Consider the following 22,295-nt stretch of genomic DNA (forward strand, 5'->3'; position numbering starts at 1 on the left):
GAAAACAATGGAGGGGCTAACAATGTTCAAGAGGAAGTGTACTCATTACCTCACTCATGTAACTGTAACCCTCTGTATAGTATCTTTACAATAAAAAAAAACTGGAAAAAAAAATTGTATGGAAAAAATTCCTGTCAGGTATTAACAACCTAAACTCAAAATCTAAGTATTCCTCTTTTCTAAGATAATATTGCTAAGGAACTAAATATGCTCAATGCTGAGAAATTTTAATTGTTTATTTTCTGTTGCTTCTAACTGGTTGTATGAAACTGTATGCTGTACTTTTACAATTCAGAAATCTCTCCACAGTTTGGTAAAATTGAAAACACTAATTTCATGGGATTTCTCTGGCAAGAGGGGAGAGGAAGAGAAAGACAAGGCTGTTTATGTCTCTCCTCCAGGTTTGGTTTGGTTAACAGTGATGCCAGATGCAGCCTTCATTGCCAGCTGGGACTTTGCTGTCTGTTGGCCTCTTTGAGATACAGATGTTTGGCAAGAGATGAAAGTAGATCCCACTGCTGTCCATTCTCTGCAGCCCAACTTGCATGAAGTATCAGAATGGTGTTTCACTCTGGATACTCTAAGCATGTTCCAAATTAGTGTGGATTGAGTTGACATCTAGTGTAATGTCAAGTTGTAGAATTTCAACAGGCCAAATTGCTACACTAGAAAACACGTGCTGACACGCATCCTGGAACTAGAATTGGCAAAGTTCGTGGGGCATTGTCTAAATCAGAAGCCCAATTGTTCCAACAATTTCATTGGTTACAAAGAGTTTTTTATCTTGCTTGTCTATTGGGTTACAATCAACTCGTTATAATTACTGAATAATAACTAGATAAAGTGATGGTGTTGTCAAGGAACTGTACATAGCAGCAATAACTGGACAGCATGAGAAGGCCTGAGCTTTGTAAAAACCTTGACTTGATTTCTTTCTTAGAGGTTGTAAGCTTTAGAGCCATATTGTGATTAAGATGATATAAATCCCTGAATGATTTTCCATAACTGGCACATGTTATAATAGCAAATATAGGACATTCAAGATGTAAAAACCTTATCACAGCCTGATTAATATAGAAATAGATATGGCTTTTTCATTCTGGTATTTTTAGGATAAAATGCAATTTACTAAGAGAAAAGTGATGGATATACTCAAGATGAAAATTTAACATAGAATAAATTTAGGTATGTCATTGAAGTAAAAATAGATTCTTTCCCCATATTTCAATTCACATATACTATTCAAACTTCTCCAACATTTGTATAACTCTATTAAAAATTGAAATTCTCATCTAACTGATTTGGAGTATATGTATACACAACACTGACAACAAAGGATAATTACAGACAAGCTAGTACCATCTCTCTAAGGTAACAGAAGGAAGCATGTCTGAAAACATCGGTAAGGTAAAGCGAAGTCTAATATTATGCATCTTGTTCTATTGAGTCAATGAACGGCTATAAACACTACAAAAACATGCCCCAAATATAAAAGATTCAAGTTTATAAGGAAAGATAAATAAGCAATACTGGTTTTAAACGTACCAACAAATGGTAACTTTTCATTACTTGCCATCCATGTGCATAGCTGCAACCATTGAAAAAGCCTCTCCCATATTTTAATTGTTTTCCTTTCAAAATTCAGATATGTGATTTGTATTTTCTCTGTGGCTGCCAAACATCCCAAGCAAGTAATTTTTTTCTCTGAGAGATAATACTTTAATTCAAAATAACTGTTACTTGTAATCACGTGTTTTGGTTGAACCCAACTTTTCCGAATGCTTAGAGCTTCAAAAATGTCAGTTGCTCAACAGCATGCAACACTCTGACTCTTTGTAAACACAGATACTTCCTTCCTTCATAAGTTAAGTAGGATCTCATTAACGACAAAATCCTAAACAAGCTTATCCTAAGAAATCTAGAGAAGCATTGTAAGTTAGAATCATTTTCTTATTCTTCCCAACTGACAGCACAACACATACATAATTACATAATTCCAATTGAAGGAAGGAAGGAAGCAAGCAAGCAAGCAACATAACATAGGTTTCTTTATATTTCACAATCGCAATGTTATAGCAAATCATATTAGCAGGTATTCCTTTTTTCACTTCAACTCAGAAAACAAATTATGATTTGAAACAAACATTCATCTGCATCCTAATTTTTGTTTTTTCTTTGGGTTCATAATAATCATTTAGTGCTCCCTTGATGGATCAATAGGCTTTCCAGAAAAAGCCTTAAAACTATAATAAAAAGTAATAGTGAAAGTACAATTTGTTTCAGAACCTAAACAAAATTGTGTGTCAGCATATTTCTCACTCTGATGCAAATGTTATGCCCTAATACCCAGAATTGCCCATACTGCTTTTTATCAATGGGAACATGAAATAATTCTTCCAAGCATTCTGCCTACATATTGTTCCATAGGATTATTCATAAAGGCATACAGACAAAATGTTTCCCTATGCAATGATAATTAAAAAAACACATTTTCTCCATTATTCTATCAATTTTATAAACATACGTGTCAAAAGTTATAAGTTGTGGGGGCTGGGAATATGGCTTAGTGGTAGAGTGCTGGCCTAGCATGCATGAAGTCCTGGTTCAGTTCTTTAGTATCACATAAGCAGAAAAAGCTGGAAGTGGCACTGTGGCTAAAGTGATAGAGTGGTAGCCTTGAGCAAAAGAAGCTCAGGGACAGTACCCAGGCCCTGAGTTCAAGCCCTAGGACTGCCAAAAAAAAAGTTACAAGTTTTGAAAAGACTAAAGCCCATACTAAAGCCTATGTCCATCTTTATAACCTAGCACAAGGAAAAGTACCTTAAACCTAGTCAGTCCTCATTAAATGCTTCTGAAAGAAAGTAGAAATCACTGCACTTGGGGTAAAAATGAGAAATAATATATGTTCCCATTATTATGTACACTAAATTGTATCTTTGATCATAAATTTGAAATACTTTTATTCTCTTTCTATTTTTCCTTATCCTTTCATTCATTAAACCTACTATTAAGAACAGGTAATGCCAGGTGCCAGTGGCTCATGCCTGTAATCCTAGCTACTAAGGAGGCTGAGATCTGAGGATCACAGTTTAAAGCCAGGCTGGGCAGGAAAGTCTTTGAGACTCTTATCTCCAGTAAACCACCAAAAAACTGGAAGTGGCACTAAGGCTTAAGTGTAGAGTGCTTGCCTTGAGCTGAAGAGCTGAGGGACAGCTCCCAGGCGCAGAGTTCAAGCCCCATGACCATCAAAACAAAGAACTGGTAAAGCCTTTGTAGGACATTCCATTTGTAACCCAGAAGGTTGATGTCATCAATAAAAATGTGCCATTTACCTTTGCCTGCCGTTAGTTTTATTTTCTCACAAAACCGAAAGTATTTACTCAAAATAGATTTGATTTCCTTAACCTATAATTGCAATTCGATAAAGTATAAATAAGGAAAGAATAATGTTATGTAACATTTTCATACAAATACAAATAAAATACTGGACCGTGAGTAGAAGTTTGTAAAAAGAAAAAGTGAGTGATAAGCAACTGAAAGCAAAACTCACTTTTATCTTTTAGTTTCGTGAAATTGAGAAGATAACTGATTAGACTCGATGTGAAAAAAATGTTCAAAGTGTTTGGCTATTACAGAAGACTTTACTAGCTACGCTTTTTCCTAACCAGAGCACTTTTGCATCCTTTCTCTTCTGTGAACAATGCCTTCTTTCTATTAGAGACTCGGTTCCCCACTCTACATAGTCCCACTGAGACTATCGATCACAATACCGTCTGTTCCCTCTCTGTCTTGACCCCTACCCTTATCGTAGGGGCACAGAAGGCATATTAGCCAAACTGATCTAAATAATACTGACATCATTAGTACAACAATGAGTACCCAGAGCTGAATGTAGTGGTTCATTTATGTAATCCTAGTAGCTTGAGAGGCTGAGATTTGGGAGGACGGTGGATTGAGGCTTGCTAGAACAACAACAACAAAAAGTTCACAAGATACTGCCCCCACCCACCTCTATCTCAAGCAATAGCTGGGCATAGTAACATAAGCCTGTTATCTCAGCTCTCCAAGGGCTGAGGTCAGGAAGATTAAGGTTCTAGGCAAGGGTATTGAGATACCATCTCAACAGAAAAAAACTGACTGTGATGGTACACGCCTATCATCCTAGCAAGGGCAAGAAGCATAAATAGGAGGATTCTGGTCCAGGGTATCCCATGCCAAAAGAGCAAAGTTGGCTGAAGGTGTGGCTCAAGTAGTGTCATACCTGCCTAGCCAACTGCATTCAATTCCCAGTACCACACATACACACAAAGGAACATATGAACTAACTGAGCTCTTATTCGGGACGCAAAAGACTCAAGTGATGTTATTATACCAATAAACTTGCTGGCAGGAAACCATATATTCCTGACACCATTTACAATTCCCATTCTCTGCCATTCCTCCAAATATAAACTAATTAAGCAAATGAAATATTGGCAAGATTTACTAAGCAGGAAGATCCTAAGAACACAGTTGATTCCCCTGGATCCAGCTGTCCCGAATATTATTTTCTTCTCAATGTTGCAATGCATAGCTGGGAGAACTTTTTGCCACAGCTGGCTTCAATTCACCCTCCTCCCAATCTCAGCCTCTCCATTGAACTGGATTACATCATTGAGGCACCACACCTGGAGTGAGTTTTTTTTCTTGTACTAATGATATTATTTATTTTTATACTAATGACATCAGCGTATTTACATTCCCCCTTAAATTCTTAACTCAGCTCTTGACATTTGTGATCAAAAGAATCTTCATATGATAGAATTACTTAATTATTTGGAGGCAAAAGCTAACTTTTGGTGCTCAAATACTCCATCAACTATACTACAAAAATATTTTCAAGAACATGATGGCCTTTATTTATTCATCCATATAAATTATGCAATGGTGGATTGTGGCTAGCTGGGGCAACATATTTTAGATGTTACTTAACACGCTATATTAGACAATAGGCAAATTAAACCCAGGAGTTGGGTGAACATGGACATGATTTTCATAGCATTGCTGTCATGATGAGCTGCCTCATCTCATTCAGTGTGAAGGATCATTAGATGAGCAGAACTCACAAACAATCTAATTTATAACATCTTTACATCAAAGCCAGTCCTTTATTAATAGGAGCCTTGAAAACTTATTTCCAATCGTGAGTTGACCTTCAACATTTTTATTTCTTTTCTCTCCATGAATATGTTGTTATAACTGCTTAGACGTTAAGCTTTTCATCAAAGTCTGATTTTACAGAGTTTTCCACAAGCAAGCAGTCAAGATTCAAAGCACAGCCTGCAAACATCACTTAAGCTAAAATCTTATCAGAATATTTATTATGTTCTCTCTCTTATGAAAATCACCTGCCTGGAGAAAAAATGAGTTTGCAGTGTCTTCACAGTCCATTTGAATATACTTTCTGACACCTTTCTTGGATACTTTCCCAACAAAACAATAGACATTACTGAGTAAAATGACTTAGCTCCAAATGTCAAATGAAGCATTTATTTCCAAGTTACTTCTTGAAATATATTACATATTTTCCTTTTAGAAAACATCTAATACAGTGTTATTTAAATGTCCTACAAGAGATAATCCCCTTCCTATTTATACTCCTATACTTTCCAATTAGCAACTGATAAAATCTGGTAAGGCCTGCCATCAGATGTAATTTTTTTTTTAATTCTTTGAGACCAGGGTATAGTTATAACGTTATCTTCACAAATGGTTTGTTTCTTTTTTACTTAATACTGTCTGAGGTACTCTTATTTAAATATAAAACTCAGGAAGTAATTCTGAACTGGGAAAAGAGGAGTAGTCACAAAAGGACACACTGAATTTCTGTTCTTTCCACATGATTCACCTCTCTGTGGCTTTGTTTTATTTTTAATGTTTGCTTCCACAGCACTGAATTGCGCAACCCTCAGCTAGAGCCACAAGGTACTCACGTGTCAGTCTGATTTTTAGTAGTTCAAATAAAGTTTCATTTTCAAATATAAATACTGCAATCATCTCTCCTCCCCCTTCCCAAATAAAAGAGTTGTTGTTTGTTTACAATTGTAACTTGAAAAAAATATATGAATTGCATACTTGTATCTGTGGCCAAATAGGGGTAAAAGAATAAATGGATGCACATGGACAAATCTGAAATTTTCCAGTTTTAACATTTCACTGAATCTTTAGTTCCCTTAAAGAATGTTCCCCACTGGAATTTTTTCTAAAGCTCAATTTGACTCTAGTTTCTTGTCCACCAGTTTCTTTCAGTTCTACTCCATAATACTGTCTACTCAGTAATACTGGCCTCACTGTAAAAGCAGATTTTACTGTAACTGCTGCTAGTGATTTACATATTTAGGAATAAAATATCAAAGTAACTTTTGACTCCTCTGTCCTTTTAATCCCTGTTATCTAGTGATTTCCCAGATTCTACTAATTTTTAATGCTTCTTAAACTTATTATTTTGTATCTAATTCCACTGCTATCACATATATCATCAAAATCACCAGGAGCCAGTGGCTCATGCCTATAATCCGAGCTACTCTGAGGCTCAGATCTGAGGATAACAGTTCAAAGCTAGCCTGAGCAGAAAAACTCTGAGATTCTCTTCTTCAGTTAAACACCTAAAATGTTTTAAGTGGAGTTATGGCTTCAATGGTAGAAAACTAACCTTGGGCACAAAAGCTCAAGGACAGTGCCCAGGCTCTGTGTTCAAGCCCCAGGACTGGCACAACAAAAAGAAGGAAGAAGGAAGAAGAAATAAAGAAAAGAAGGAGGAGGAGGAGGAGGAGGAGGAAGAGGAGGAAGAGGGGAAGAGGAAGAAGAGGAGAAGTAAGATGAGGGGAAGAAGAAGAAAGAAGAGGAGGAGAAAGAAGAAAAGGAGGAGGAGGAGGAGGGGGAAAAGAAGGAAGAGGAAGAAGAGAAAAGAAAAAAGAAAAAGAAATTATCACAAGTTGTATGTATTAGCAAATATTTGCCATGTCACTCAGAGGCCAACAAATCAGGAGATAAAGATTTTATATCTGGAGATTGACCTGACATAAATCCATTCAAAGCAAAGAGTTAGAGGCTTCCCTAGTTAGATCTTTGGGCTAGTTTTATTTTGAAAGACATAGAATCCCTGTACCTAAACTAAACCCTAAGGAACTACAGCTCATAGGAATATTATTTCCCTGTAACAGCTGAGTTTCTTCAATGAATATCTGATTAATATTGCAGGCTACTTCCTCTCCACCAGAGATATCATGGCTTTTTTCTGAATATGCTGACCTGACATTTTAAATCATTCCTATCATGGGAATACTGAGTCTCATTCCCCCTTTGTTGGCTGGGTCCTGATCCCTTGGCCTGAGCACTAGTGCCCAGTCAAACACTTAAGACTGTGAAGTTATGCCAAATAAAATGTCCTCTTAGGACCCAGTGGGTGAATTTGATTCTATTACATACTAGCATCTCATCCTTTCATACTGAAAACCTTGACATATAGCTATTGCTGAGATATCTACCCACAAAGACTGCCCTTCAGAAAGATCGATACCTTCCTCTTACAGGGCCCTAGCTTCCTGTTCTTAGCTTCCTACCAAATGTTTCAAAGTCCAATCCCTCTGACCTAGATTACTCTTAATCATTATTTCATAAGGCAATAATCAAATGAAGCATAACTCATCATTGCCATTTGAAGAGAATTTTTAAACACTGAGAGATTGTATTATGGATAACAGCCAAACCACATGGCTAGGCAGTAAGTGGCAGAGCTGGAATTGGTACTGGGACTTCCCTTTTCCCAACCTTGTATTATCTCCACTACATTTTCTTCTTACCATGTTCCTTGAGAACATCATAAAGAAGTGTTTGCCTCGCCTCTCCAACTTACAACCAATCAATACATTCATATAAGAGAGCCCTTCCTAAACCTGTATGACCATCATAGAAATCTCTGGCTTCAAATTGATATTAATCTTTCCTTGATTATTTGTGAACTGAATTGTCAGTTCCCATCCAGGTATGCAATGATCTTCAGAATAATTCAACAGACCACATGCCAACATTTATCCCTCATCCTACTCAGCTCAGACTGTGTTCCAATTTTTAGGGGCCAGTCCAAACCCCACAATAAAAAGCTTTCCATAATCACATCACTGAGCATATTCTATTTTCATGTCATTTTATATTATAGCATTTCATATTTTATATTATTGTTTTATATTATAGCATTTAACAACAATTGCAATGTAAGATTCTTTTTTTTAATCCATAGTGTAACTCAGTAACATTTCCCTCCTCTGAATCCTTATGATATGCAGTAAAATTTGCAAGTAATTGTGTGTGGATATATGTGTGCCAATACCGGTGCGTGAACTAGGGGCATTACACATTCCCTTGTTGGTTGTTTTGTTTTTTTCTTTTTTCCTTATGGATGAGGTTCTACTACAAGAGCCACAACTCAACTTCTGGTTCTTATTACTGGTTAATTGGAGATAAGAGTCTCATGGTAAGCTGAGCACCAGTGGCTCACGCCTATAATCCTGTGTATTCAGGAGGCTGAAAACTCAGGATCACGCACGGTTCAAAGCTAGCCTGGGCAGGAAAGTCTGAGAGACTCTTAGATCTAATATGCTACTCTGAAAAAGGCAGAAGTAGCACTGTGGCTCAAGTGGTAGAGCATTTACCTTAAGTAAAGAGAAAGTCAGTGTCAGAGCCCAGACCTCAATTCAAGCCCCCAGACCAGCAAAAAAAGAAAAAAAGGAAAAAAAAAGTCTCATGGTTTTGTCTGCAGGCTATGGCTTAGAATTCAAATATCTCAGCCTCCTAACTAACTAGGGATTATAGTTGCAAATTTGATATTTAAGTTTGTGTTCGTTTTTTCCAATCCTAACACAAAGGCCTTAAGGATAGTATGCTCAGTAAATGAGTGTTTGAAAATTATATAATTGAGGAAAGAAGGCAGAAAAAGAAATGCATTCTACCACTGTTTACTTGAAATAAACAATAAATTTTGCATTTTCATATATACTAATTGGGTTTTGAAATGACACCAAAGAATATTACATACATGTTTTCCTGGGTAGAAATCTAGAACTGTTGAAATAATAGATTTTATAAAATATTAAAATAGAATGCTTAAGTTGTTCCCTAATTGAATAAACTTGTGAAAATGCACTGAATTGTTAACATCAGATGCTCAGAAAAAAGAGTTCTTTGTCAGTCTCTTGAATTTTTAGTTATAAAAAAATAACTACTATCGTATTTCTTCTTTTTTTTAATATAATGAAAAAGGTCTTCAAAACTAAAACCTCTACCTTTTGTGATTAAAAACTTGATTCATAGCCAGTAGCAACTTAATAATATTTGATATCTTACACAGTAAGAGGAAAAACATATAGGGCCAAAACAATGCACACACACACACACACACACACACACACACACACAAACGTGTTTAAGATAAAAAAAAAATTCTGTTAATTTTTCTCAAAGAAGTTAATGTTCTGACAATAAAGAAGCTAGAAGTACTTAAATAGCCTCTAACAAGAAAAGAAACTGCCCATCAATTTAGCAAATATTTTGCCTTCATAGAGACAAATTCTGAAAAACTTAAGTTCACTGATTTCTTCCACTTGCTTATTAGCTTTATGTAAAACATTCATAGTATACTAGTTTGGCAAGTCATTAAGAATAAATGCCTTGTATTTTTCCTCAGATTGTGAGGATTTGCTTTAAACATTAAAATTATATTTTTGAGTAAGACAAAACTATGTAACAACTCAAGTTTGAAGCAGAACTCAAATTTTGAGGTTTTGTTTATCACTAGGAGTTGAGTAATTTCTGTTCTTGAAGAGGTATGTAGAAATAAATTGCTTCAAATTTCTATAAAGCATGCCAAAATCCCAAGGTATTATTACCATACTGAAAATTTCTCAGCCATTATTGGTCATAAAGGCTCCTTTTCTTAATGCTGCCTCTGCTAGACATTGCTAAGGTTTCCCAAGAAGCTAGCTTACTCCTGAGAATGACAAAGTCCACCTTTTGTGACTAAGTAATTTGAACTTTGCTATATGTTAACATAGGAATTGTACCCATCATCCCCCCTGTGGACAAAACTCAAGAGACCACTTGGCAACTGTTGGCTAAAATATTATACATCTTTCTTATTTCAGCACAATTTATGCTCCAGCAAGAACTTCAGTCCTGAAGGACTATATTGTACTTAGAAACGACATCCTAGTTTCTCACTACAAATAGAACCATGAAATTTAACAAGAAAATATATAAATATAACCAAATGTCAACTTTATTTCCTTTGGTGGTCAACTACTAATTTCTTGGCGTGGAACATTTTTAAAATAATCCATTATAATAGGATATTGTAAAGCTAATCTGTCATCTGGAGAAGTCTGAACTAAACTTTTATATAGAAAAATTAATAATTTTAAATAGTTTATATGTCCTAATGATCTATTTATTGGGGGAGTCATATTAGTCGAATTTTCCTTCTTTTTGCATTGCCTGACCTTTTACCCATATTTAAACCTTAAATTATACAGATATTTAAACTAGACACAACTATAAAATTTTTGCTACTTTTTACACTTTAATTTTTTCCTTAAAAATGATGTAATAATAAATATGAACTCCCCCAAATAACTGAATCTCTGTTCCATTTTGCATTTACATTGGTTTGACCCCTACATGTACTGAAATGAGATTGAACCAAATTATGTATTTTCTCTAAAAAGCTCCATTAACTTTTTTTTTAAAAAGCCACATGATACTAAAAACAAAAATCAATAAATCTCACTCTGGGTTTCTATCAAATATGATCCTTAAAGAGTCAATTCTAAACAATAGAGCCAAAGTTAGGAAAATGTAAGGTGTAAGATGTTGTTTTCCTTTTATAAATATCTAAAGATTAAGGGAAACAGTTTTGTTAGAGAACATATATTATCCACTTCCACTTTAGGACAGTGTTTTCCAAAGTATCATAAATACTTAATAGCAACTGTTCCTAGTACGTACTTCTAGCAAAGGCAGTAAAACGAAACATAAACCTCAGCGGTGAAAACCAGGAGCCTTGCTTGGCATTCATCACGCCTTCCCCAGGCCCCACTCAGGAAAGCCAGAGTCTAATGATCACCAGAAACAGCTCCGCTGAATCCCAAACAGATCTACGATGAGTTCCAGGGAAACTATTAATCATCTAAATGGAATGAACAACTACTGCAGTCAAACATTCCACCAGTAGGTCAAGTTGCCTGAATGAGATCTACCAGAGTTAAAGGAGCCAGTGATCACACATTCCAATCCAAATTTTTATTTCATATTTCTCCTAGAAAGCCTAGAGAAAGTCTCAAGATATCAAAATAGTGAACTCCATATTCAAAGGGTTGGAAGTGTCTGAGACAGTTTATGGATATCTTAAACTAGAAATCACAAGCAGAGGATGGCAGAGCCAAGGGTGCAAAAATTAGTAGCAATATCCTGATCTCACACTGTGTTTGCAATAGCAGACAAACCTCCCCCGCCCCCTCTCTTCTGGCTGATTGATGGCCACCTATAACAGCTGGTTAAGTCCAAGTTACAATGGGAGATGTATGTACAGTTATCCTCCTCTCCTACCCCCTTCCCCCCAAACATACTCACAGAATTGATTATTCCTTTAAGAGCTTGAAATCCACCTTTGACAGGAAAAACTTGATCCTTGGAATCGGCAATTCTTTCCAACTTTAGAGAAAGGTGAAAGTTTAGTGAAGGGAAGACTGAGACAAAAATACTTTATAAACTTACATCTGAGCTCCTATGTAAAACTAAATTTTTATTATGTTTATATGAAAAGTTATTCCACAGGAGTAATTCACTAGTGTAGCCAGTGTTTAAGGTGGAGGACTGAAAGTGCTGAAATTGGTGTTATTCTAAATGCATCGCCATTACATGCACTTAGGCCAGCCACAACCCCCTTGCATTGGACTCAAGTTCCAATTACTACATAGCACAAAACTCAGTCTACCACTGGCACAAGACAAGAATCTAAGCCTCACGAAAAGAAAACTGCAAACATAAAATATAAATTTAAATGTAAAATGCCTTTGTGAGGAAAACAGGAAAAGCTATCAAAAAAGATACATTAAAGAGAGAACTCAAACCATTAAAGGAAATATTAAAGAGACACTAAAGGAGAGTCAAACCATTCTATAGAAAATCATTACACTAAATTGCTATAATGGGTAAAAATAATTTAAATATTCTTCATGCAATCACACTATTTAAAGTTTAGAAGATCTTTTGTTACTCACCTGAGCTTGTTCGAAATCAAGGACGCCAACACAATAAACATTAGCACCAAGTGATCTGGAAGTCTTTGCCTACAGAGAGGAGGAGGGAAGGAGGGAGGGGAGGGAAAAAGGAGGAGAGAGGGAGAGGGAGAATGGAAGGGGAGAGGAAAGGGAAGAGAGAGGGAAGGGGAGAGGAAGGGGAAGAGGAAGGGGAGCGAAGAGGGAGAGGGAGGAGGAGACGAGGGGGAGGAGAGTGGAGGAGGTGGAGAAAAGAGGATAGAAGAGGAGGAAGGGAAGGGGGTGAGTAGGGGAGGAGAGAAGAGAAGGTGAGACAATTATTCAAATATCAAGTCTTACTGGCAGAGGCAGGAAGTTCACCAGTGGGCTGGAAAGATGTTCAATTCGGAACTCACCTCTTTCTCTGCATATGATGGCACCAGACCGTCCAACTTCCCATCTGTCAGAGCAATTATGATACTGGAGGTCTTTAAGCCTCCTGCTTTCCGAATTTGTTCATTCGCCTGAAAATGAAGAATAATTATCCAATTCACAATTCCATTTTAACTTTTAACCACCATGCTCCATCAAGCTGAATTTATAAGACTGACAAAATAAAAACATTACTGGCTAGCTTTTCAAAGAGGATATTTTGTGTTAACTCTTTTACTTGAAATATGTGTATTTTCATATATATGGTATATACTACTGGGTTCAAATGTACAGAGCATTAACTATGATCTGAATAATACCAAAGAGGAAACTTCCTTTAGAGATGAAAATGAAAATGTTTCTAAGGAAGGTCTACAGTAAGTGGAAATGATTTTATAACATCATCTCCAGAATAACTGAAAGCATTTAGAACATTTAAAGATAAATGTGTAAGATTGACAAACACTCGAGAAAAAGTATATTTCATTCTTTTTTGGCCTTTCATGTATGTTTGTTTGTCCGTCCCCATATTTACATATATGTACATAACCATTTTTGTAATATTTTAAAATAATTTTGGTTACTATGCGATATTTTCCTGTTCATTTAAGTTTCTACATAACAGCTTGAATAAAATATATTAATATAATATATTAATAAATACCTACATATTGGTTATCTTGTAAAAAATAAATATGCAAAGGGGTTTATAAGCTTTTCTAGAGAATTACATTTTATTACAGAATAAGAAAATACTTTCTCCCATACTTACACATGCAAATTAACTTACTAGCTTTAGTCCTTCATGGATATATGTCTCCCCTACAGGGCTAACATTCTTGAGATCCTCCAAACCTTTACTGATTTTGCCTCTGAAAATAATGAGTCACAATATTAACTTTAAAAAGAATTGAGCAAAGACTACAATAAATACTTCTCAAATAACATGACAGTATTTCAACAAAATCTTCTGTGACAAAAAAAAGGGTAGATTTTGAGGACAAAGAATTGTTCATACTCTTCAATTTTAATAAGTATTTAATAATTTTTGTGTTATACTTTTGTTTGTTTTTCACAAAGTATAGGCTGGCCTAGGTTGACAATCCTTCTGTCTCGACCTCATGAGTATCTGGGAATTTAGACAGGCCTAAATAATTTCTATATTTCTAGCATGAAAAAGTAAAAGTACAAAATAATGTCTTGAGCACAGACAGCTTCAATCGTATCTATTTTACTAAATGCTAAGGAATAAAACAAAACTACAAGTATTTATGTAGCTCAGCTTCACCAAGAAAGTATTTCATGTGACTATCAGTTTTCTAAGTCACATTACTGGACTCTCACATAAGAAAATTAACACTTCTCTAGTTTCACAAAACAAAAAAAGTCTTATGCATGATTTATACACCTTTAAGGTATCTCTTACATATTCAAATACCAGTACATTCTCTAAAACACTGTAAGTACTTAATACATATTTTCTGAATAAATGAATAAATGGACTGATAGCTAGATGGATGGATGGATTCTTGACAGAAGCTATATGAACAAAAAAAGGATAAGAGAGCAAAGAATATCTTTTATCATGACTAATTCATTTTCCATTTAAATGAGGTATGACTGCAGTATTATGAAGACCTGTTTTGTACGGATGAGTAAAAGAAGACAATTTTCTGTTTTCAAACATAGATTTAAAATCCCTTTAAAAAATTCTACAAGTATTTTAAGAGAAATAATATCACAAAGAGATGGCTTTGAGATACTATTTTTGGAAGTCTTGGTTTTCAAGAAAAGCAAAGAAAGTCTTTTGAGATGTAAAAATATAATGTTTTTGGCAGTTCTGAGGTCTGAACTCAAGGCTTTGTGCTAGACTGGCACACAGCCACTGAGCCATGTGTCCAGTTCACAAATGTAAAATTCATGAAATGGTAAACAGAATTCTAATTCTTTGAATAAAAATATGAATGTGCCTGAGTCCTGGTGGCTCACATCTATAATCCCGGCAACTCAGAAGAGTGAGATGTGTGGATCACTGTTTAAAGCCAGATCAGGCAGATAAATTCAACAGATACATTTCCAGTGGACTAGCAAAAATCCAGAACTGGAGGCCTGACCTGAATGGTAGAGCCCCTCAACTGGTGAAAGGCAACTATGAGCAAAAAGGAGATTTTTGAAGCCCTGAGAGTATAGAAGATGGAATGTTCTGCATGTTCTTGGATCAGCAAAATCAATACTCATGAAAACCATTTAATGTGATCCCCTTCAACATTTCAGTGTCATTCTCACCAGAAAAAGGAGAAATATTCCCTAAAATTCATTTGGTGCACAAAGGCCTTGAATAGCCAAAGCAATCCTGTGCAAAGGAGTAATTCTGGAGGCATCACAATGTGTGGCTTCAAATTATACTACAGAAACAAAAACACCTTAGTACTGGCATAAAAAGTGATGGGGAATGATGGAGTTAAACAAAAACAAATCCACAAATAAGCTCAGGTATAGCCATCTGATTTTTTAACAAACACACCAAAATCCTACATTGGAGAAAAAATAGTTTCTTCAACAAACAATGTTGGGAAATCTGGAGATGTAGAAAACGGAGTCTTTTTTAAATGCTAGATTTCGAATATTTTCCTATACTCAACTGCTTCCAGCTCTCGATTCACTACCATATTCCACTTCTATTGTGATGAACAATTTGTCTCTTAAAAACACTCTACTTTAAAATAATTTAACTAATTTCATTAATTAAATTTGATTTCACATTTTTACTTCTCAACTCAATTGGAAGTTTGCAACGGGCTACCAGTGTCTTTCATTTATGATGTAGTCCCCTGCTATGCACTTATTACATGCCTTTTGCAAAGTAAATGCTCAATAAAACTTTCAATCTAACAGAAAATTTCATAATTCCGCAGATGATGGAGTGTATTACATAATTTATAAGCTTGTTTTATGTAAATATTTATGTTTGATGTCTATGGAAACAACTCGAAACTGATTATGACTGAATGCAGATAAAAACCAAATATTTGGTGCTTCCCAGAAATGAGTGGCAGTGTGTCCTCAAGCATTAATGTTTGCTGCCAAAAGGAAAAGGAACAAGACGACTGAAATGTGAATTTGCACAAACAGATTCTTCACAGTAAAAATAGCCTTCCCATTCCATTCAGATCAGCTCACCACTACATCAAGGACCAGACAACAGAAGAACAAGACTTGGAATGGAGGAGACTGAGCATGCCACGGTTTGCTATCCATACACAAGCCTGCCACTACGATATCCTAAACCACCCTGCCTTGCCATAGCAATAAACTGATCCTAGCCTGTAGCTCACAACATTAACACACCTAGTCCTACTATGGGGTTTTTCCTGGGTAAGTACCCAGCCCATCAGCTTCTTCTTAATCAGTTTAGGGAAACCGGAAGTCAAAACAAGACAAAGCAGATATCAAAGGACTTCATTAAAATAATAGTAGTAATAATAACAATTTCTAAATTTCTAAACCAGTAAATCATTAAATGAGAAAAAGTAAAATTATACAGGAGGGTGAACAGAGAACTCATTCATAGACATTGTGATCTTAAAAAAAACTGGAAAGGAAGCAGGGCACCGGTGGCTCATGTCTGTAATCCTAGCTACTCAGGAGGCTGAGATGTGAAGATCACAATTCAAAGCCAGCCTGGGCAGGAAAGTCTGTGAGACTCTTTCCAATAAACTACTTGGAAAAGGCCAGAAGTGATACTGTGTCTCAAGTGGTAGTGCAGACTCCTTGAGCACAGAGAAGCTCAGGGACAGCTCCCAGGCTTTGAGTTCAAGTCCCAGGAATGGATGAAAAGAAGAGACAAAAAGAAAGGAAGAGAAGGGAAGGGAAGAGCTTGAAAGGGAAGTAAGCAGGGAATTAAAGAGGAGAAAGGAAGAGTGGGAGAGAGGATGAGAAGTGGTTATATTATAAAGGTAAGCTCAAAGCTACCATCAGTTTAAAAGAGCTTCCCTGGGTTTAGCTCTCTAAGGCACAGTAATACTGAAACCACTTCAGTATTTGTTGTGATGATGTTGCCAAGGATACAGCTGTCACGCAAAGTCCCCTGTAAAGAATGACAGCAGAAGTTTCTTTGTCACCCCTCAGTAGCTGCTATACACTTCCCCCTTTCTGTTATTTACAACTATGCAACTTCTTTGTGCCTGACTATCAGGAAGCGTACAGTAAATGTCTTACTTATTCACCAAATTCTCTTAAGCTCCTATAGTTATCAATCTGCTTCATTCTCTTCTCCAAGATCTTAACATTTATTACTTTTCAATTGTCTAGTACGTTATTATGTTCTATGCAGCCTGAAATATGTTTTGGAAAGAGGAATGATTTAAACAAATAAAATGGTTGATTAAACTTCTGGCTTTGAAATTGAGGATCAGGGAAAGAAACTCTATAGTCAACTGGAAGAGGGAGGCCGAAATAAAGGAGAGAGAAAAGTTTTGAGAGAGAGAGAGAGAGAGAGAGAGAGAGAGAGAGCGCCATATGTAACAACTAGTATTTTTAATCTATGAACTTTCAGTTTTTAGTGTCTCACAAATACAAATTTCTCTGCTGAGAAGTAAATAGAAAAGGGAAGATAAGGAATGATTCCACAGTGTTCTAGGTATCCAGTCAGGATGAAGAACTTCTGATCTAACCTAATTTTTAAACCTTCTCATTTGTTGGAGAGCTCTTTCCCTCACCTATGTTGCCATTAGTCTATTTAAGAGGTTTGAAATGAACAGAATAACCTCAAACTGTGGACACATTTTCTGTGATAATATAGATTAAGGTGATCATAGGCTGGTAGAGAAAATATGGGTTAATTCCAAGTCCTAACTTGTTTCTCATCTATAAAATAGATATACAGACATCTTACCCATGGGACCATTGTGAGAATTAATGGGGGTGGCTGGGAATGTGGCTTAGCAGTAGAGTGCTTGCTTAGAATGCATGAAGCCCTGAGTTGGATTCCTCAGTACTACATGAACAGAGTAAGTCAGAAGTGACACTGTGACTTAAGTGGTAGAGTACTAGCCTTAAGCAAAAGAAGCTCAGAGACAGTGCCCAGGCCCTGAGTTCAAGCCCCAAGACTGGCAAAAAAAAAAAAGAATGGGGCATAACAAATACTAAGTAGAGGAACTACTGACATCATTGCTGATAGTGGTCACTCGTTTCTTGATTTTGTTCATCTAGTCTGTAGTTCCTCCTGATTCTAACCAGAGCTTCCAAAGCAAATTGAAGGGCAATGTTTTTTAATGTAAAGACCAAACTGGGAGAAATAAAGGAAAAATTAAAGAGGAATTAAAATTTTTAAATTAAACAAAGGAAAAATTAAATTAAAAATCTTGTGAGAAAGTCCTGGAGAAGAATTAAAGCAGGCCCTTTTATGCACAGGTAGATTCAACCAACCATAGATCAAAATGGTTTTAATTAATCTCTACTAAGCACATACATAAATTTTTCATGTAATTATTTCCTAGCAACTATTACCTACTATTAATGGCATTAGATATCATGAACAGTCTATAGATGACTTAAAGTATATGGCATTGTATATATACATACCTCACTGTAGTATTTCAATAATATGCTGTCTTGAAAAACAGAGTTATTGTATAAAAATTTTCTAGACTTTCATGTAGACTAATTTCCCCCCAAAACTAGATGCACCAATTTATGTTATCAATTATTTATGGAAAACTACTACTTTCCCATAGGTAAATTTTAACTCATTTTTAAAGAATTAGAATAAACTATTTCAAATAATAAAAATGTATATATTGTCCAAATTTTATTAAATGACTTCTCTATAATTCCCTACAAATTTTGTCTAAGATCTGCTTTTTTCTTAAGTAACTGAATTGTGTGTTCAGATCAAACAATTATAACTTTGTCAACTGGGGGCCAATACATATATTTAAATTAAGTCAGAAATACACATCATTGACATAGAAGAGTAGGACTGAGAAATGTAGAAAGCACAAGTCTCTGTCATGGGGTACATCTATAAAGACAGATGACATAGGGTTAATAAGTCAGACTAAGAAGACCCAGAGTACAGAAAGACCAAATATTCTAATTGGGAAACAAGCTTGACATGTTCCTAACAAAGGAAGATTGGTTTAGACTATAAGAGAGCTATCGAAGGGGACTGGATCTTTGAGACCATTAGGAGGCATTTGCTTTCTGTGCTAAGACTTTGTGTTTTAAGTGTAAGGGTGGCAGGATCTGCTTTAAGCTTTAAAGGGTCATTCCCGCTAACACTTCTTGGTACTTCCTAGCTGCGTCTCTTTAGACAAGTTACATATTTTTATTAGCTTCTTTTTCCTCTTTTGTACAGTTGTACAAAATTGTCAGGAGGACTAACTGAGGCTTGCGATTTTGCACATTGCCTACTGCCTGGCATATAATAACTGTTGGATAAACATTTTCTACTAAATCAAAACTACACCATTAACAGAATGTGATTTTTTTTGTGTTTTGCTTCTCTTGTATGTTCTTCCCCCATGGTATAACCCCTGATGTCACTGTATTTGATTCTGGTACCCTGCATCTTGTATATACATTTTTCTAATTTGGGGAGGGGAAGGGAAATAACAAAATGCTTAAATAAGGATACAGGTTGACCCATTATAACAATGAGATGTACAAGACACTATGTTGAAAACAAACTTTACAACATCAGGGTGGGGGGAAGAGTTTGGGGAGGTGAGGAGGGAAGGGATAGTGGGGGGAAAACAAAGGAGGAGGTAACAATGCTCCATAGGAAATGTACTCATTACCTTACTCATGTAACTGTAACCCCTGCACAGTATTTTTACAATAAAAACATATAAAAAGAGTATTTTAAAATAATAATCATATAAAAATATATAACTGAAAATGTTCCTACCATAGGTATCATCTTATTTCTGCATTTACATGACATTAACACCTTATGAAATTTTTAACAGAAGATATGGCACTGCTGTCACTACCTTTTGGATTTGCCTCATTCTCTACAGAAAACCTTTAGCAACATCCTAAGAAACATGAAAGAGCTACTTCTCATATTTACAAAGGTAATGAAGATCATGAAGAACAGAACTGAAATTGTGAAACTCATACTTTTCCTTTGCTTACTACTGCTTTCCAGATTCTACAGCTAAATGAGACATTAAAAAAGTTTATATGTAGGCAGGATTCTAATTTCTAGGCTTTGAAGCAAAGTCCCAGAAGAGTTGTAGGGACATTTTTTCAGTGCTCATGTATCTAAATATGCAAATTAATTTACACGTTTAAGGTTCTGTAATAGAAGAAAAGTAATCCCAAAGCCCAATATAGAGACCATGGAATTTTAGAAATTACTGACTTAGTAACATTAGTGAAAGAACAATGTAGAAATAAAATGGCATGCTTATTGAAGACTACTCATTTTTCATGCAAAATATATTTACATACATCATCTTTTGGCTTTTTATTTTGTGTGTTTGCCACTACTGGGGCTTGAGCTCCAAACCTCAGGCTTTCTCTTGGATAACACTTGGTGCTCTATGACTTGAGCCAGGCCTCCAGTTTCTGCATCTTGCTGGTTAACTAGAGTTAAGAATCTTGAGGATTTGTTTAGCCTGCTTGAGTCACTGGCACCTGGCTTATTTTGTTTTTATCTTCATAACTTTCTAAGAATACATAACAGATTTTATATCCGTATTTCACAGACAAAAAGACTGACACACTGAGTAGATGATTGACCTCCAAATCATTAAAGGGAAATACCAGAACTCTCACTCAGAATTTCTCAATGTAATTTCTGCTACCCCCAAACCAATTTAACATATCTCAATTAGTGATATCCATTAAAAGAAGTATTTCTAACTAGAGCCAGAAAAGGTTGCAAATAATAATATTTACACACATCCTGGAATATTATAAATCCATGTAAGCAGGCTAATATTCTCTTTAAGTATAATTCTTCCCTAGTGACTAAAATATTGCCATATTAAAATACTAACATAATAGTAACAGTAGTAAAGCTTTTATGTCTTCAATACTTTTTATTAATTGGACTCTGTGTTACATTCTCCCACAGTTTCAATTCTTGTATCAGCTGCATAAGATAGCCTTTTCCATCATCATTATCATCACCAACATCACCACAAAGAGGTTATCCTTAACCATTTGATTAGTAAACTGGAAGAAAGAATTTTAACTCAGATAGACTTGGTCCAGTATTAAGTTCAACATTATACGGTCTGTTGAGAAAGAAACCTCTTGTCACACCCATTTTAGCTGTTTCTCTGACTGTATTCCATCACTGGTAATGAAAGGATCTCTATCATAGACAGAAGATGTAAACTCCTTCCATGCATGTCTAAGCATCTGGGCGACCAGCGACTACACTTCATCTTCAGCATACTGGAGAAGCATATGCCAAATGCCTAGCAGAGAACCTGGCACAATGTATGTAGCTGTCAATTACTGAGTCTTTGTGTCTGGCATTGTGCTAAGTGCTTTTCTATCTATATGCATGCGGTAAGTGTTAAAAATTGTTCTTTTTTACTTGCTTCTCTGGATCCAAACCTGGCTGTTTGGAAATTAAGCTGGGTAATGGAAAATCCTTCTCTTTATAAAGGCAAAAATTTTTTTTCACTAAGCAGGGAAGATTGTTGTACATGGCTACAAGGAACTAATGTTGGTCTAAGCAATGATTAGAACCACATGCCCTCAAGAAATTAAGAAAGTGGCATGCCAAAGGGAAGACTGAAATGCTAAACTGGAGCCACCATTTATAGAGAGATCTTTATCTCCAAGACAAGGAAAACAGTGAAAACATTGGATGCTTGTATGCGCAGCCTTTCACATCCAGTTAGTGCAATATCAATTAATTCTATCCTTGAAACCCTTTTACTTTCATGCTTTCTTGACAAGGTCAGGAAGCATCCATCAATTTTTAAATTGATTTTAACCAGAGACTTGTATTCACACAAAAGTTATCAGAAATTTACATAGCATGCAAAACAAAGTATTCTGGCCTCCCTTGTTTAAAACTACAGATTGGAGAACTTTGATTCCAAAATAAAGTTAGTCCCATGCATTCAAAAAGAATGCATCAAACAAGATCTTGTAAACTTTGTGCTAGATTAAGTAGATATCAAAACAAAGACACTCAGCCCTGTGGCTTATGCCTATAATCCTAGTTACTTTAAGAGGTTGGGATTCAGAGATTGATGCTACAGGCCATCCCAGGTAAAAATATGTGAGACACTCCCCCCCCACCTCCACAAATCTCAATCAATAAAAAGGCTGAGCACAAGATTCAGGCCTGTTATGCCTACTATGAAGGATTACAATACAGACCAGCAAAAAATAATAATTAAAACAAAAATGCTGCAGGAGTGGCTCACATTACAAAACAACTTTGTAGCAAACATCCAAACCCCAGCACTGCTGGGAGAAAGGAGGACTTCCAATTATGTAATTCATACTTCAATAAGCAAAACTGATTCCATGTAGACATTCTTTACCATGTCAGTGACTACTTGTAACATCATGTTATGATCAAATGATACAGAAATTGTT

At 35.7% G+C, this 22,295-nt stretch overlaps 1 protein-coding gene across 1 annotated transcript in view; it reads right to left on the reverse strand.

Moving 5' to 3' along the window:
* Window positions 1–22,295, reverse strand: part of Antxr2 (anthrax toxin receptor 2) — a 130,469-nt gene that overhangs the window by 103,660 nt on the left and 4,514 nt on the right. The window contains exons 4-7 of the mRNA XM_013020236.1: window positions 13,510–13,591; window positions 12,704–12,811; window positions 12,312–12,380; window positions 11,662–11,742 (exon numbers count right to left, since the gene is read on the reverse strand). Of these exons, the coding sequence (XP_012875690.1) occupies window positions 11,662–11,742; window positions 12,312–12,380; window positions 12,704–12,811; window positions 13,510–13,591 (340 nt within the window). The remainder of the gene's footprint in view (window positions 1–11,661; window positions 11,743–12,311; window positions 12,381–12,703; window positions 12,812–13,509; window positions 13,592–22,295) is intronic.

The sequence above is a fragment of the Dipodomys ordii genome, unplaced genomic scaffold (assembly GCF_000151885.1).
Source record: "Dipodomys ordii isolate 6190 unplaced genomic scaffold, Dord_2.0 Scaffold49, whole genome shotgun sequence".
Classification (NCBI taxonomy): Eukaryota; Metazoa; Chordata; class Mammalia; order Rodentia; family Heteromyidae; genus Dipodomys; species Dipodomys ordii.